Source organism: Nicotiana tabacum, chromosome 17 (genome assembly GCF_000715075.1).
Source record: "Nicotiana tabacum cultivar K326 chromosome 17, ASM71507v2, whole genome shotgun sequence".
Lineage (NCBI taxonomy): Eukaryota > Viridiplantae > Streptophyta > Magnoliopsida > Solanales > Solanaceae > Nicotiana > Nicotiana tabacum.
Window position 1 is genome coordinate 153,267,484 of NC_134096.1, and position 17,442 is coordinate 153,284,925.

A 17,442-nucleotide genomic window follows, 5' to 3' on the forward strand; every position below is an offset into this window, starting at 1 on the left:
CTTGTGACGGCGGGTTTTGGGATTTGTAGCACTTATGTATTGTTATACTTGTCATTTTTATCACAACAGACTATGTACTTATTATGTTGATATTTTTGTTTAAAAAGACGTATCATAGTTGCATGAAATTAAGTGTAATTAAAAATATATTAAAAGGGGATAAATAAATAGTAATTTCGCTTGTGGGCTTGCCTAACAACGGCGTTAGGTGCAATCTCGACCTAGTACGGAATTGGGTCATGACACATATTTTATTTTAGGGATTTTTTCATTTCTATACAATATTTGAAACTTATTTATCAAAAAATTTCTAGATTTATATATTGCCCGATCTAACTGTGTTTTCCTTACAATTTATATACACTATATTATTAGTGCCTTAAATTAGGGAATTCAGTTACACTTTTTTTTTTCTCTCCTCTCATCTTTCTCTATTTTCTACTGCCTATATACAATCAATTATTGGTGCTTTAAATTAGGGGATTCGGTTATACCTTTTTCTTTTTCTCCTCTCCTCTTTTCCTATTCTATGTCACCTCTCTCCACCCAAAAGCGTGGAGAGTTGAATATTGAATCCTGGACGCACGCCTCCGTGAAACTCGAAATTTAAGTAAAATGTTCAATGCCTCCATCTCCGCCAATGTAGCATACCTCGACAATGATAAATTTGTATGGTACAATAGCGTACAAATTAAAAATAAAATTTAGGATAAATTTGATACAAATTTGATACAACTACAATAATATATAACCTAAAAATAAATTTTATATACAACTAATTATATAGTATACAACTTATTTATAACTTATCTACAAGTTTCATACATTATTTTTATCCAATTAAATAGAACTACAACATTATTACAGTTTTATTTATCGTTAATAATTGTTATTACTCTGTTTTAAACTGTTAAGATGTTAAATTGATTATCTAACGTTGGCTTGCCTAGCAAGTAGTCGTTAGGCGTCATCACAGCCCCGAGAATGGAAATCTGAATCGTGACAGATGTCGTCCGACTCCGTTTCATCGGAAAAATTTACTATATGTACCAATAATATGCAAAAAAAAAAGAAGAAAAATTACTATAATAATATAATATGAAGTCTAACCGATACATTGGTTATGTTGGTCAGGTGTTCTATCGCTCAAGTGGAGGTTGCGGGATCGAATCCCAACCCTAGGCTCATTGTCTTGCAAATGCTTGGTTTGACTTCTTTCACATTTGAAAAATTATCCCAAATAGTCGTTCATCCAACTATTTAAACAAAAAATAGCCAGTGAAAGTATAATTTATGTATTATATGTGTACAATTGTGTATAATCAATATATAATCTATGTATATGACTAAAAAAAGTAAACAAAGAATACGGACGGCTATTTGTGTGAAAGTCCCTTCATATTTTCTATAGAAATTTATATCTACAGGTTTAAACATAGGGAAAAACTCATTTCAACTTCATCTAGTTAAATCAAAATTCTAAAAAATTACTCTGCCTCTGCGATTTGCAAATTTTGGACGTGTTGGCATGTTATTTTTGCTTTTCTCAGCTTTCCATCTCTCTCATCATTTATCCTACTTTGTTTATTTATTCACTTCTTTAAATATTGACACTTCCTTAAAGTTATTCGTTGTATAATGGAGTAACATTTCTTCTTAGATAATATTGAAGTCAGTAAAAACAAGTACAAAATCTTTATTTTAAGAAAAAAAAAAAAAAGAAGAAAGATTGTCTACTTCTGAACAATAGAAATATTCTATAACTTCAAATTAAATTATTCAAATCTTCATGTTAGTGAATAAAAGTTTTACAATAAAATCCTAGATAATATATTACAAACACGTGGTTACATCTTATTAACTTGATTAACTATTACCAATATAAGTAATAATATTGCTATCTTAAGTTAAATGTTTAATGTCTTATAAGAATACTATATCATAAAGTTTAAGGCCTCTTATTAAAATTTGATTTTACCGTCACAATTTTATTGAGCCGCGCTCTTGGTCTCGATTTTCCTTATCTTTGAAAACTTTGAAATGCCACAATTTTATTGACTTATTTCACTTTCTCTTTTACAAGCCAAATTTCTTTTATATAGAAAAGAGAAGTTGATCGACCAAAGGTAAAATTGTCATTTTACTCGATTCTTTCACTCTTGACACTTTAAGGACTAATCTTTGATTCTCTTAATCTTCTTCCAATTCTTTTCAAATTTCTCCATTTCATGGCTGAAATTCATAGTTGTTTTTCTACTGTGTTCTTGTTCATCTCCTTCCTTTTATTTCTCTCTTTCATCCTTAAAATGTTACTTTTGCATGATTTCTTTATTTTTCTTTAGATTTTCAAAGACTATTTTATTTCAATTCTTTATATCTTTTCAGCTGGGTTGTTCTAATTTCAGGTATGATTTTTCTCAACTTTTTCCCCAATTTCTTCCAATTTCTCTTTAGACTTCTGAATTTCATTCCTGGAATTCGTGGATGATGTATGTTATAGTGAAAGGGGTAGAGCTTTGGAAGGTTTGCTATGCATAAAATGTAGTTGGAAGATCGAGATAGATTACCATGAACAAATAGATTATAGTAGTAATTTCATTTGCTTTTGACTTCTTTTTGAATTTCGAAAAAATGTCCCTTCTAATTTTGTTATACCAATCTGATGGTTCACTTTTTCGTTTTCAATAATTAAAAAGGTAACTTTCTATTTTCATCTCCCGTCAATTCTTCCATTCACTCTTCTATGTTACTATCTTTAGTAGAAGTTGTATCATTGCTATCGATTGATTGAAAATTTTATAATTATAAATGAGCATGTTTATAAAATATTCTACTTCTTATTGTAACATTAGTTCTTTTTGAGTGAGTGCATTTTAATTGGTGTTACTTCAACTTCAGTATTCTTTTACCAAAGAGTGATCATCTAGGTTGAAAGAGGAGTCAATGTTGCTTAATCTCCATTTTTTTTAAACGATAAGAAAGAATTTGGGTTCACAATGCATCTTCATGCTCAACATGATGCACCAACCTCGGAAAGTTTTACTTCCAATCTTATAGAGTTCCTGATGGTGCTTACTCTAAGTCTCGGTTGAGAAGTTGGATGGAGCTTATTCTAAATCTCGGTTGAGAACTCTGATTGTATGCATTCACAGTCAATTGATTATGAAGTATTTGCAGTTACATGTAAGTCTGAATTTTACCTCTGTGCGATTGATGTTTTCTTTAAAAAACACAACTGAGGAAGTTTTCATTGAAAACTTTTTCCATTACTTAATTAGTTTAACTTTTCAGTAGACAATTTGATAGAGATTGCAAATTTCTGAGAGCTGAGTAAATCATGAATTATAGTTTTGGGGTTGGTGATCTCTTCTGATATGAAAATTTTATGATATGGGTGGCAAAGTTTTTCACCTTTCCTCTTGCTCTGTAAGCTATAAATTTGTGATTGATTATTGTAAATTGGTATTATTATTAATTTTTGCCAAGAGAATTAAATTGAATCTCTTCTTGCTTTTCAGGAAAAAATGTACATATAGAGTGAGAATTTCACACATACCTATCGTTTCCTTGAAGTTGATTTACAAGGCATATATCGAGTTTTTACGCAAACTTTATATTATTTTGAATGACTCCTTTACTTTATATTATTTTGAACTATAGGGAAGTTACTTTTACGCAAATAATTATAGAAAAAAGAATCTATCTAATAATCCTTTGTGACTTTTGCCTGTTATTTTTTGAGTGCTGACAATTCTTTTAAAATTAAATAGACCGTAGAAAAGCAGTGGAATATTCCTTCTTATTATTGATGCACACCTTTAAAGAAAATAATACTTTTTTTTTTTTTATATCTGTGTTTGTATACCATTTAGAACTATACTGTGCATCACTATTATGAGACAATTAGTCTTGTGACTGTTAATGATTCTCCATGTAATTGAGGTTAGTTATTAGAACTAGTAAGAGCTGGCTTTGTTTGTTGTTAATGATTCATAAATGTTGTCTCTAACAACATTTGTGAAAAGGCTAAAGTGGAGCAATGTCTTATTGTCGAGTCACTGAGAAGAAGCCTACCAGATTATTGCGCTTCAACTAGTTTATGAAGTCAAGGTAGTTAACCATCTTGATATGTTCCTTTATTTTATGTTCTTTTGGTTCATAATTCTCCGCTTTAGTTGAATTCTAGAACGTTGTCAAAACTGTTGAAACTACCAACATTGATTCATTTTAGTCTTGTCCCTAATTTGTCATTTTGGTCTGATATTCATGTCTCGGTACATGCTGCTTTGTATTGAAATCTTTTCCAGGATTACAGGCATCAAACCTTAAGGTACTTGTAGCTTCTACACCTCAAGGGAGATAAATATTTTTGGTTAATTTAAGAGTTACACGCAGTTGGTGATTTATCAAATCAAAAGCAAAATTCTTAATCGTCATACTAATACATCACAATAACTTCATTTTATCAGATGAATGAACCTCAGAGTGTGAACCAAATCTTATAAGTTTAAATATTTGAAATATAATATCTCGTGATCTTCATGCACAATGCACACCAAGATATTGTTTTAGCCTTGAGGATAGAACTATTGTCTTTTATGGCTCTTGAAAGAACCAAATAGAAAATGCTTTTGGAGTTGAACTTTTTAATGTGTTTCTTTTTCACTTACATTTTCAACAGATCAATCATAAGAAAGTCTTTGTGTTGTGAATGACGGGTTTGGCGAGATCTAACTGCCAAATGATACTGGCTTATTTTTTTGCTAAATACCTCACTCTAAACCCATGTTTAGAGTATTTCAGTAATCCAAAGATCATCTCTTTGTCAAATTTTCCTATTTCTCCGATTAAAAGTCTACACTTCCTCTGCTTTTTGTTCAGGTCATGTGCTCACTGTAACTTCCTATAATAAATCTCATCAACCCACCTCAAATAACTTGTTTCACCTGAAGAAATAGAACAATACAAATAACCATCATGTCAAGAGGGTAAAACTTGTCTAATCAATTTATTTAGTTGGTTCAACCAGGCCATGTAACTAGCTTTGAATTTTTTTTGGATTGTGTCTACTCCTTAGTTATTCAGTAAGTTTTTTGTATATGAGCAGCCACACTTTTGTTGTATATTTTTTGCTATGCATCTTTTTGATGCCATTTAATGAAATTATCTTACTTCATCAAAAAAAAAGGGTAAAACTACCGGGAACAGAGTTATAAGAAATTAGAATTTTTTCGGCACAACTCTAAGATATTAGAATTTTGGATCTTTTATGAAAATGGATTGGCTTGGGATCTCGTGGATTGAATTGCGTATAGAATTTTGTATCGATTATATTACATTCTTTTCCAATACTTTAATGATTGATCATGCCTGCTTGAAAGAAGAACCACACAATAAGAAAGAAATTTTATTACCTATTAGTTGCAAAGCTAATAACCTAAATCTTTAAAAAATTAGAGCATGACTTCCATATCTTTTTGAGGGATTACATGGAAAAAAACATATTCCTGGATGAAAGGACATGGAAGTTAGATAATGAAAGTCCTGAAGGCATCACCTAAATCTGTTTTTATCGATGTCTTTTCTTTGAGGAGCGCTTCTTTGCAACAGTGTACTACTGAACTTTCACCTGGCTAAGTAAAACTTTTGGCTCATTGACTTTTAGTTTGTAAATAATACTACCTACAATTTAATCTGTGGAGTTTGTAAAGAGGCAAAGCTGGTAGTTACTGCGGCCAAGACTGCAGCTTTTAGTCGTTTGTATGAGGAACTCGAGGGCCGAGGTAGGGATAAGAGGTTGTTCAGGTTAGCCAAGGCGTGAGAAAGGAAGGTACTTGACTTGGACCAAGTGAAGTGCATCAAGAACGAAGAAGGTAGAGTTTTGTTAGATGAGGAGCTTATCCGTCAGAGATGGCAGACCTACTTTCATAGTCTCTTGAACGAGGAGGGAGACAAGAGCATTGCATTGGGTGATTTGGAACTCTCCGGGAGTCATTGTGACTTTGGGGTATTGTAGGCGTATTAGAGCAGATGAGTTGAGGGAGCTATGCGTAAGATGAGCAGAGGCAAAGAGACCAGGCCGGATAAAATTCCGGTGGAGTTTTGGAAGAGTGCAGGCAAGGCAGGCTTGGAGTAGCTCACTAGGTTATTTAATATAATTTTTAGAACGAAGAAGATGCCCGAAGAGTGGAAGTGGAGCACGATAGTTTCTGTATACAAGAACAAGGGTGATATCCAAAATTGCAATAACTATCGGGGTATCAAGTTGGTTAGTCATACTATGAAAGTCTGGGAGAGAGTGGTAAATCTAAGGGTGAGGAGGAGTGTGTCTATTTTCGAGAACCAATTTGGGTTTATGTCAAGGCGTTCGACAATAGAAGCCATCCACCTTGTTAGGAGATTGATGGAGCGGTATAGGGAGAGAAAGAAGGACTTGCATATGTTGTTCATCGACTTAGAAAATGGCGTACGATAAAGTTCCGAGGAAAATTTTGTGAAGATATTTGGAGGCTAGAGATGTACTTGTTGCCTACGTTAGGTTGATTAAGAGCATGTATGATGGAGTAAAGACCCGATTGAGGATGGTGGGTGGGGACTCGGATCATTTTTCGGTTATGATGGGGTTGCATCAGGGGTCGGCACTCAACCCTTTTTTGTTTGCTCTGATGATGGGCGTACTGACGCGCCACATCCAAGGGGAGGTATCGTGGTGCATGCTATTTGCAGATGATATTGTATTGATTGACGAGACGTGAGACGGTGTGAACGCGCAATTAGAGGTTTGGAGGCAGACCCTGGAATCTAGATATTTCAAGTTGAGCAGGACCAAGACAGAATACTTGGAGTGTAAGTTCAGTGGTAAGACTCGGGGAGGGGAAGGAGAGGTGAGGCTGGACTCATAGGTCATTCCTAGGAGAGGTAGTTTTAAGTACCTTGGGTATATTATTCAGGGGGATGGGGGAATTGATGAATATGTCACACATCGTATTGGGGCGGGATAGATGAAATAGAGACTCGCTTCTGGTATTTTGTGTGACAAGAAGGTGCCACCGAAACTTAAGGGTAAGTTCTACAGAGTGGTGGTCAGACCAACGTTGTTGTATGGGGTTGAGTGTTGGCCAGTCAAGATCGCTCATGTCCAGAAGATGAAGGTAGCAGAGATGAGGATGTTGAGATGGATGTGCGGGCACACCAGGTTAGATAGGATCAGAAATGAGGTTATTCGCGATAAGGTGGGTGTGGCCCCTATTGAGGATAAGATGCAGAAAGTGTGGCTTAGGTAGTTTGGTCATGTGAGGAGGAAAAGCACAGACGCCCCGGTGAGGAGGTGTGGGAGGTTGACATTAGAGGGCCTACGGAGAGGTAGAGGAAGGCTAAAGAAGAGGTGGGGAGAGGTTATTAGGCAAGATATGGCGCAGCTTCAGCTGACCGAAGACTTGACCCTTGATAGAAAGGTATAGAGGTCGAGGATTAGGATGGTAGAATAGGTAGTCTAGAGTATTCATAACAGTAGTATTTGCACACAGTTTCACTTTCTGTTGGTAGTAGGTTTTTATGACTAACCGTTATTTGCTTTCATTGTTGATCACCTTACTTGCTATTTGCTAAGGATTATTTTATGCTTTGCTTTTGTGTGTTTCAACTGAGTTATTTTTCACATATCCTATAACAGTATCTATATTAGCAGGATCTGACACAAGTGAAGAAAATTTAAAGTGTTGGGCTCGTGCTCAGTACGGACAGACCTCATTTAGTATAAAAATAAAACTTTTAAAACATAATTATTAGCCTCATACTTTACCCTACGAGTGAACTTTATTCCTGCAATGCTAGCACTCAAAGTAAATAAAGATAATGGAGTAATAGTCCACTCCAATTAATTTGTCAAACGCATGTGGGTTGGGAGTAGGGCTGTGCATGGATCGGATTGGATTTAGCACATTTCGGATTTAAATTTTGAATTTCGGATTCTACAAAATACAATCCGAATCCGATCCGAATTAATATCGGATCGGATCGAATTTTAAAGTTTGGATCGGATCGGATCGGATTTTCGGATTTTGGATCGGATTATTATGCCTCAAAGTTGCAAACTCATATGTATATTTTCTTTGTAAAAGAGGCTATACTAAATTCATGTTTATACAATTATGAGAGTAATATGGTGCCAGTATAACTAAATCCAGCAATTATAAAGGTAATAACTTGGAAGTAGATGTAAAGGAAGTACTGACTTTAATATTTATACATGTCCTAACAATTTCGGATTTCGGATCGGATCGGGTTATAATTATATCAATCCAAATGCGATCCGAATATTCAAAATTTTAATAAACACAATACGAAATCTGATCCAAATATCTGAAATTCGAAATCCGAAATTGAACGAATCGGTTCGGATATCCGATCCAAATGAATAGCCCTAGTTGGGACACTAAGGTGGTATGTCAAGTGGCTATTTGGGTATCGGTTGGAGTATTTTGTATGGTTAGTATAAAGAAGGGTAATGTTGATCATTTCCGTATAGCAAAAAGACAAATTTGACCCTTTTCCCTTTCGAATAAATCATCACTTCCAAATTCGTAGTTGTATGGGTATCGATCGGAGTATTTTTGCACGGATATTAACAAAGGGCATTGTTGATCATTTTCGTATAGTAAAGGGGCAATCTGACTTTTTCCCTTCAGGAATAAATCATCAGTTCCATATTCATGCTTTCTTTTGAAACCTTTGCTTTTAGAAAAAAATAGGTTTTTATTCCTCAAGCAGAATAGCTGGAAACTTTTACTATTATTACTGTTCGTGAATTTGGTTTGAATTTAAAATATCTTAATTAGGCATGGGGTTTTGTTCCAAGGAAGTTGATTCTCATAACCATTTGAGTTACCTAAGGAATTGATGCATACATACATACATACATACATTAATTATTAAAATAATAATCATATATTCATCACAAAGGCAATTGCTTGAGAGCACAGAATCAGCTTATTTTAGTCTTGACGAACACACAATTGAAAACAACAGAATAAAGTACTTCAATGAGAATGAATCCTGAAGTTAAAGGACTTAATGAGCCAAGCTATCCAACCTCCTTTTCCATTCTGAGCAATGCCATGTGCCCTTTCTTTTGTCATTACATGTTTTTGCCTCTTGCATAGGATGAAATTTCTCACTCTTAGCGATCCTATTGAGTCCAATGGTCCCAGAGCTGAAAAATCAGTTGAGTAAGAAAACGTTATCGATGTTCAGAGATGCATAAAAATGGTCGAACACGTCTTAAGAGCAAAAATTTTAATCTACTTATTGTACTGAGACAATCGGAAGACCAGGTTTTCTCTCGGGAAGGAAAGACTTCCCTTGAACTTAATAAATGGCATCTACTTCATAATTGACAAGGCAAATATATCACTGAAAGGAAAGGTGATAGGGGAATCTAGCCATTCATTCTACCTGACTTGTTAAGAGGGTAAGTTCTAAAAAATATTACTACTGCTCTACGTACCATCAATTCCATCAGTAGCTGAGTAAAGAAAGAAATCATTGATATTAGAACTCAGAATTGGAAGTCGGCCCTCGCGAGCATATTGTTTCAAAGCAGTGTCAACGACACTAGCAACCTTATCATTCTCACTCACAACAAACCTTAGCGGTCCAGCACTTCCCAAGACATTGACTGTGATCAAGAACCTAGTAACTTTCACCTTCTTTATTGGTTTTTGCATGGATATCTTCTCAGAAAATGATTTCGTCAACTTTACCTCCATCTATATATCCTTTCGTTTTTATTTTTATATTATCAAGAAACAGCTAGCTGATGCAGTAATTGGAATAAGGAAAAAAGATGGGACAAATTTATATTAAAATCTCAAGGGTCAAGGCCAATGCAGTGATAGTACCAGGCTTCTTTAACAGAGCCAAAGGAGAGGAAAAACGAGAAGTAAAGAACAGAGGGCATCAAAATTTTGATGGTATCAAACATTCAATCCGTGAGGTTCTCTTGCTAAGGCTTCTGCAAATGAGGAAAAGTTAAGGCGTAGAGGTGTGAAAGAGGGAAAAGTTAACTTCAACTATGCAACTTTTTGACAAGAGGAGATTGCTTAGATGGTCAGCACTTCCCACTTACAATCTTAGGGTCGTTGGTTCGAGTCACCAAAAGAGGAAAAGCTCTAACAAAGGGGAATCAAAAGAAGAGGGGATTAAAAAAAAAATACGCAACTTTAGTTTTGGGAGAGAAAAAAGGAAAGGCTGTGCTTCTTGAAATAGACTTCGGATTCTTGCTCTTTTTTTTGGGCAAATTCAAAGCCTCTGCTTCTATTATAAAAATATTACTACTAGACAGCATATGACAAGTTCATGTATTCCAACCAAATTAATGTTTTAAAATAGAAGAATAAAGAGAGAAGGTATTACTAGCAAACACAGAGAATAAATATATGAACTCTGGACTCATTGGCGGAGTTACATGGTTCCTAGGCATTCAATTAAATTCTCTTCTTTAAAAAATATAAATATAAAAACTCTTTTACAAACTTGACAAACGTCCGAAAAGAATTACTAATATATACTTTAACAACTACCAGTCATGAAATAAGTTGCAGATAAACTATGAGTGTTGACGAGCTATGCTCTTTCTGTTGTTTTAAGGACGAGCCAACTGCCCTTTGCAATCGTAATAATAGGCTAATAGCTATATATTGGGGAGGTTGAGGTTTATCTTATAGTCGCGGCTCTGATTTTTGAATTCTCAGGTTCAACGCTCTGAAGAATAAATAAAGAATCAGTGGAAAACAAAACTATGATTTATTTTGAATTTATTTAATCCATAATGGATTCAATCAACTTAAAGTGAGACAAGCAAACGTAATTTCTTCTTATAGTTAGAGTACTAAGTGTGCATCTATAGGCTAGATGTCAATCAAAACTTAGTTGCTTAAACAATGGGACATTATTGGTAGGGGAAAATAATTTTTTGTTTTGTTTTAAATTCCTCATAAGAATAAGAATTGAAAAGAATCCCTTACATTCATTAGTGTTTAAGTCAATGACAACATAAATAATGGGATTAATTGCAATGTTTCAGTACGGATGGCCAAGTACTTCATCCATCATGATTCCTAACTGGTATTTAAGTTTATTCAACTTCGTGAACTTAACATTAGACGGTAGCAATTTAGGAATATGGGTTCGGTATAGAAAAAACATTAAGATATGCCATTATATGAAATAAGTCTAACCTTAAAAGCATTGAGAAATTGTTTTAAGAATTTGTTGTGGCTGTGTAAAAGAATTTGAACATTCAGTTCAGACTTTATAGCAATGGTGGAAGTCCAAAATCTTTAAAAATAATTTTGATTGCCCTCGTGTACTTTAGGAGGTCCATTATATACCTTCAACACTTTGATTATTTGGTATGGGAATTGTAATTCATAATTAGATTTCAAGAACTTTGTCCATCCATCGCTAACTCATTAGCACATCTTTGACCTTTGGCTAACCAATATCCAACTCCCTGCTCCAACCACCACCCACCCACCCTTCTCCCCCCCCCAACCCACCCCCCCCAAAAAAAAAGTAGGCATGACTTGATCACCAAAGCTTAAATTAATCGAGTCCAAAATGCCATGAATTATAACTGAATAGTAGTAACTTTTAAGGCCGTTAAGTGTTCCACAATAGTTGAGAGAACGAGTTATTTCTTTATATTTTCTTGGGAAATCCAAACCTCATGAACTAGCTTTAAGGATTGAGTTAGACTCAACCCATCTTCTTCACACGGAATCAAAATGACTCATTCTTATTCTTGGTTTATCCGATGATGACCCCCATGTTATATTTTTTGTCCTGAACGTGCATGAGCCATGAGAGTATTAAGTGCCCCATATTAATTGAGCGAATGAGATGTTGTCTCTTTACATGGCCTTGACCAATCCTGCTTCATGAGCTAGCTTTTGAATCAATTCACCCCTTATTTAAAATTCAAGAGACGGAACAACATAAATGAGCACATTTAATGGCTGAAGTTTATACATTAGTAAGCTATTGACTTTGCACATCCCTTAAGAAATAATAAATAAAGTGCATAATTTACCATGATACCCGTATTAATTGATACATATTTTTAATGGTTTTGAGAAAATGATTTGAAATGAGTAATTAATGTTGTGGGTATAACAGAAAAAAAGAAATTGTCTTCTCTTGATATGCTAAAAGTGACAAGTAAACGTGAAAATCTATTTTTAGAATATTGGACAAGTAAAAGTGAACGGAGGAGAGTAAGACTTTAAAGCTAGTGAATAGTCATCTTATCATATCTACAAGAACATTGTTTAAATGCTTACTAAACATTTATGATATTTTACCAAAAGTTCATTACATAAATAAATTGGATGGCTTGAAAACTGCATAGCATTTCACACCTAGAGCACTGACCTTCAGCAGATAGGGCATGGCATGCTGATAAACACGAGCCATTCCACGATTAATAGGTTCTTTCAGCCCAGAGCAGATTTTCCGCATATATACATTGTATGCTAGCTACAGGAGCTATTCCACAATCAATAAATTGTTCTTAGTTAACCCCTCTCCAGTAATTGGGAGTTCTGGGGATAGATGCCACTCTCCATCTACCAAGAACTTGATTTCGTACCTAACAACACGAAAATATCTTTTAAGTACATATACACTTGATTTTCCTGAAAGGGGTGGAAGGTGTTTGGAGAGAGTGAGAAGGACAGAAATACTCAGTGGCAGAACAGAAACGTACCTTCCCGGTCTTAGAAACAATGTAGTTGAAAAATGCATATAAGATCCATTGTACTCGGGCGATAAGTGCTCTCCTTGACTCCAACCATCAAAGGAACCCATTACTTGTACACTCTAAAGACAATCAAAATTCATGGTTTTAAAGCCTTCTTTAATCGGCCAAAGTGTGTACCCAATGAAAAACATTTAAGGTATAGTAGACAACTCAGTGCCAACTTCTGGATCAGAAGTTCTTTTACATAAAAGGGATCTGGCAGGAACCAAGAACTTGCACAAATCAGAACTTTAATACTCCGGCCAGCGGATTTAGAACTCTATGGACCATTGATTTCAAGTGCTACCTCCATTTTGTTTGTCATTGCTAATCAAAGTATAAATGATGCAGTTGCCGAAATGTCATACAGGGGGGTGTGCCACACATGCACAACCATGTTCTAATAGACTAGTACACATCTGGTGTGGACTCACCCCCATAGGGATAGTACCCTAGCTATCAACTCATTGGGTTGAAATAAATGACCAAAAGCCTTATGCAGAACTTTCCATTTGTTTCACCTAGTGCTCAGTAAGTTTATCAGAGGACTACGGTCATATTTCACAAATGATACCAAATTTCCTCTGCTCCTACAATACATAGGCATTACCTTAAAGTTGATCCCACAAGATATGCCAATAATGCAATGAACTTTCTCGAACTAGCACATATGATACACATTCTCATTTTCAAAGAATGAGAAAAATCTAACTTGTCAACGTGAAACAAAAGATTTAAGAAAATACAGGAATCACCACTCTAAGTAGAGTTGATTCCCACTAGTGACTTAAATTTTCGATTTTCTTAGTCAAGAAATTTCATCCAGTTTGGTGAAAGTTAATCCAATGATTATGAAACAGCATTTGGATCCCCCACCACAAAGAAGCATTAAACCTTTTCTCTGTCTTTCTTGCTTATCATCAGATAGGATCACCTAGATTTTTCAAGCCCTGCTTGAAAGGCTTGGTTTCTTAAAAAATGCTTACAGTTAGACTAAGCGAGAAAAAGGTTATAAGGAATCTGGCCAAATCATGCTAAAAAGTCCAGATGCCACTTAAATCTAAAAGAAAATCCAAAGAGAATACATGACTTATTGTGTTCTCAAGACAAGTAAGCAATCAACAAAGCTTTCCAATTTAACCAAGGTGAAATACTTTAAATGGAAAAGTGAGATGAAGGCTTGGTTTTTTGACGTACTTGGAAACATGATATCTGTTTCAGGTTAAGATAAAAAGATCATAAAAATCACAGATGAGTTACCTTACCTTCTTCGAAAGGAAAGAAAAAAGCACAGACATGGAGCAATCCAAGAAAAACCGGGGGGAAATAATATATTACTCTTTCCAGTTAAATCTAAATGGGCCTAACCGAGATAGTTACACGAACTAACTGAAACAGCTTCAAGGTTTTCAATTTTCACAATGAAAAGGGAATCTTAAGCTAGTGGAGGGTCGCATGTCTGTTACAAGTGTACAGCTTTTAATTGTCTAGGTATCAGCCACCAAATGCATAAAAAACTAGACAAAAATTAAGGAATTCCACAGTTCCAAACTGGTTAGCAGATACAGAAGCAACTTCCTCAAGAACTCACCTCTGCTACCCCAACCCAGGATAAAGGAACCTCTTTGGCTTGTGCAGCTTCCACATCCTTTATTTGCGCCGCCAATTTTTCTTGTATGGCTTCAGAACAGAAAGTATCAAGATGGCGATCATGGAAATGCCAGGTTAAACTCATCCATAAACATCTATCTAAAATCTAACAACGTTTGCACTAGCTGGCATTGAAAAGAGTCTGGATTTCAGTTTAAGGAAGCATACAGTAAGGTAATAATACCTCCCAAACGTGAAAACAGGTGCGACTGGATATATCTTCCCTTAATTTTTCTGGAACCAACTGGGATATCAGATTTAGCGATTTCCTCGGCCAATCTAACCAAAGCCTGCAAGTCAATTGAAATATATTCTACATGTATACTCCGTAAGCTGCTAATGCCGGTTGCTAGAGTTGAAGTCCCACACAAATATTGGATTATCAACCATTTAACTTTTCTCTTCTTGTTTGTCATCTTCAAAGTGTGGAAATTTCTTTTAGCATAAATCAAATTCTAGTTAATTACGGCACAAATCTTCACATCACAAGGGACCATAGGTTTGTTATAACATGTATGCAAATGCACCAAATGCTAACAAGGTACAACTAGATCTGAAGCAATAAAATTACAATAACACCGGTAATAGCAGAAGCAAACCTGAATCTCAAGTTCGATGACTGCAAGTTCACTTTTAAAATTAACCAGCAGATCCTTTTTAACTTGCAACTGCAGTGATATAGCACATTAAGCATAAGAAGAAGAAAAAAATTCAGGTTCCGTGCAAAGCATTTGATTCCAACATTTTTCTGTAGCCTTAACCATTAACTTTACACAACTAAATCTATGAGTTGTATCAAGGAATCTAAGAAACAGATCTCATTAAGACTATACTTCTGCAGAACTAAGAGGCTAACTATATCTTCATCTGATTCTAAGTAACTTAGGCGTTCAATCAAATACTTGCAAATCAGAGGTAGGCTACTACTCTAATCTAACAAGCCAAAATGGAATAGAATGCACTTGGTGAAACCATAAGAAATACCGCATCGGCATTATGAGGACTAGACAAGAATTAACATGAATATGAAAAAGTTTCCCTCTTATTCCTTTTCATGTGAGATGGATTTGGAAGTCGAAAGGGAATGCAAAAATATTTTCCTCTCATGGTTTGTTTTCCTCCTAATACTCATTGCTCACAAGAGGATGAAATATTCTAAATTTACTGTTCTCTCCTGGTTGACAAAGGCAAGTTTTATCTCACATAGCACTAATATTATGGGTGGAAGAAACTCAAATGGAGAATCATCCACATTATCAGTCTCATAATAAAATCGAGATAGCATTGGAAACCAACAAAATATGTACCTCTCGCTTAAGCAACCGATTATATTGATTGGCTTCACTCAATTTCTTGAGAAGCTTTAATCTTTCAGCATCGGCAAGCAGTAACTTCAACTGTTAAGATAGCAGAGAGTCAACATAGTTAAAATCTGCTCTATATACTTACGGCAACATCAAAGGAAGAATCATACAACATCCAACGAGGTGGAATAAGAAAATTTTGATTTGCTTTTTGTACAAGCTTTTGTTTTCAATAACAGGTATGTAACAGTGTCATTGCTCTTGGATTACCTCATCGCTACTCAAAGGTTTTGCAGGGATTTTTTCAGGTGAAGCCTCAGGATCAGACTCACCAACCTCTGCTCTTTTCGTTGATACTACCACTGAAAATTGCTGCTCCAACTTTTCAGGGGCACAAAATATTTTCCAAGAGGTACCTGGGATATTGTATTTCCAAGTAGGGACTAGAAATGATTTATGCATCCTATGAAAACCAATTCTTGTTTTGTATGAAGCCATATTTCCTCGAACTCCATTGATATATTCCACTGTGAACCTTATAAGTTTCAATAAAAGCCAAATTCCACATATCAGCATTTTAGTGATCAAAATTATTTGATCAGAATAAAACAAAACGAGATTAAAGGATAAAAGGAAACGCAAAATAGTAATAAAATAACACAAGCATAAAAGATGGATTTAAGCAGCATGCACTAACAATGTAAAAATATATTAGCTATCAGTATAATTTAACCTGTAATAACAAGTTAGTTACTATTCTTACCAGGCTTATCACTTAGATCTGTTATGACCTTATAAATCACCTATATGTTTAAGTATTTTTAGACTGTCAATGCATACAACTTAAACTCAAAAAAGATTGACAGAGAAGGCATATCAAGATCCCACATTGCAACAGATAGCAGTATAAAATAAAATCTCCAAATCACATAAAGAAAACCCTAAGTTCAAGGGACAGAGAAGTGGAAGAAGTCACCTAGGTAAGTTGGTTGACCCAACTGAGTTAATTAGCAGGTTACACTCCATATTTAAGGACTTCCTGTAGGCCAACACCAAAAGCAACAATTTGAAGATTCAGAGACTAAATTTATCAATCAAGGGAAAAGGGTATAGATAAATTAGCTTGATAGCAAAAGGGCAAATGTAATAAACAAAATTTCCAACTCCAAAAATATAGTTTACCCACTAGTACATTTGATGAGCTACAACAAACGACTATAGTAGTATCAGTATCCTAATTTACAGCAAAATGGATTTCAGCTTATTTCTTGGCAAAATTTTGAAGATAGGAGAGTTGAGTAGAGCACTTACATTGCAAGTGATGAAGCTGCTGAAACTCCCAATCGCAAATGCAGGGGTCAGATCCTATTGGGAGAGAGCAGCATAGCAATTTGCATTACACGTGTTCGGGTCATATTATTCAGCCCTTTTTTCTTTCACCATGTTGATGCCAGTTCGCGGTCAAAACTTCAGGGGTTGTTTCGTATTAGGGAAAATAATATACTAGTATATATTAGTTTTTGGTATTATTAATTTCTTATTGTATTTTTCAAACTTATGTATAATTAATATTCATACTCAGTACAAGCAAATCATGATATTAGCAATCATAGTTTTTAATATATGGATAAGCATGTATAAAGACAGAACTGCCCTAGTACACTTATAACGGCTAAAATGCATATTTTT

General features: G+C 34.9%; 2 protein-coding genes across 7 annotated transcripts; both read right to left on the reverse strand.

Moving 5' to 3' along the window:
- Positions 1–8,907: 8,907 nt before the first annotated feature.
- On the reverse strand, positions 8,908–9,900 carry LOC107773481 (uncharacterized). Its single transcript, XM_016592893.2, has 2 exons — positions 9,506–9,900; positions 8,908–9,211 (listed from the first exon to the last, which is right to left on the reverse strand). The coding sequence occupies exons 1-2, from the start codon at positions 9,765–9,767 to the stop codon at positions 9,039–9,041; spliced, it is 435 nt and encodes a 144-aa protein (XP_016448379.1). The 5' UTR covers positions 9,768–9,900; the 3' UTR covers positions 8,908–9,038.
- A 2,363-nt stretch (positions 9,901–12,263) lies between these two features.
- Positions 12,264–17,225, reverse strand: LOC107773624 (protein PTST, chloroplastic). 6 transcript variants are annotated; one of them, XM_075235344.1, is made up of 9 exons: positions 17,065–17,225; positions 16,730–16,792; positions 16,024–16,288; positions 15,757–15,846; positions 15,049–15,117; positions 14,634–14,739; positions 14,391–14,479; positions 12,767–12,879; positions 12,264–12,649 (listed from the first exon to the last, which is right to left on the reverse strand). In XM_075235344.1, coding segments are annotated over exons 1-9 (900 nt in total). In that variant the 5' UTR covers positions 17,067–17,225; the 3' UTR covers positions 12,264–12,546. The 6 variants fall into 6 exon arrangements, with proteins under 6 accessions (XP_075091445.1, XP_075091442.1, XP_075091446.1 ...); XM_075235341.1 differs by having other exon boundaries at positions 14,634–14,865; XM_075235345.1 differs by having other exon boundaries at positions 16,940–17,076.
- Between the last annotated feature and the right edge of the window lie 217 nt (positions 17,226–17,442).

What these genes read in the sequence shown, in the direction of transcription:
- LOC107773481 (XM_016592893.2), bottom strand. Translation starts at nt 9,767, where the DNA reads ATGGAGGTAAAGTTGACGAAATCATTTTCTGAGAAGATATCCATGCAA. An exon ending in AGCTACTGATGGAATTGATG is followed by an intron (nt 9,212 to 9,505) that starts GTACGTAGAGCA and finishes CTGATTTTTCAG; the next exon opens with CTCTGGGACCATTGGACTCA.
- LOC107773624 (XM_075235341.1), bottom strand. An exon ending in ATCGGTTGCTTAAGCGAGAG is followed by an intron (nt 15,118 to 15,756) that starts GTACATATTTTG and finishes ATATCACTGCAG; the next exon opens with TTGCAAGTTAAAAAGGATCT. An exon ending in TTGTTTCTAAGACCGGGAAG is followed by an intron (nt 12,650 to 12,766) that starts GTACGTTTCTGT and finishes TCGTGTTGTTAG; the next exon opens with GTACGAAATCAAGTTCTTGG.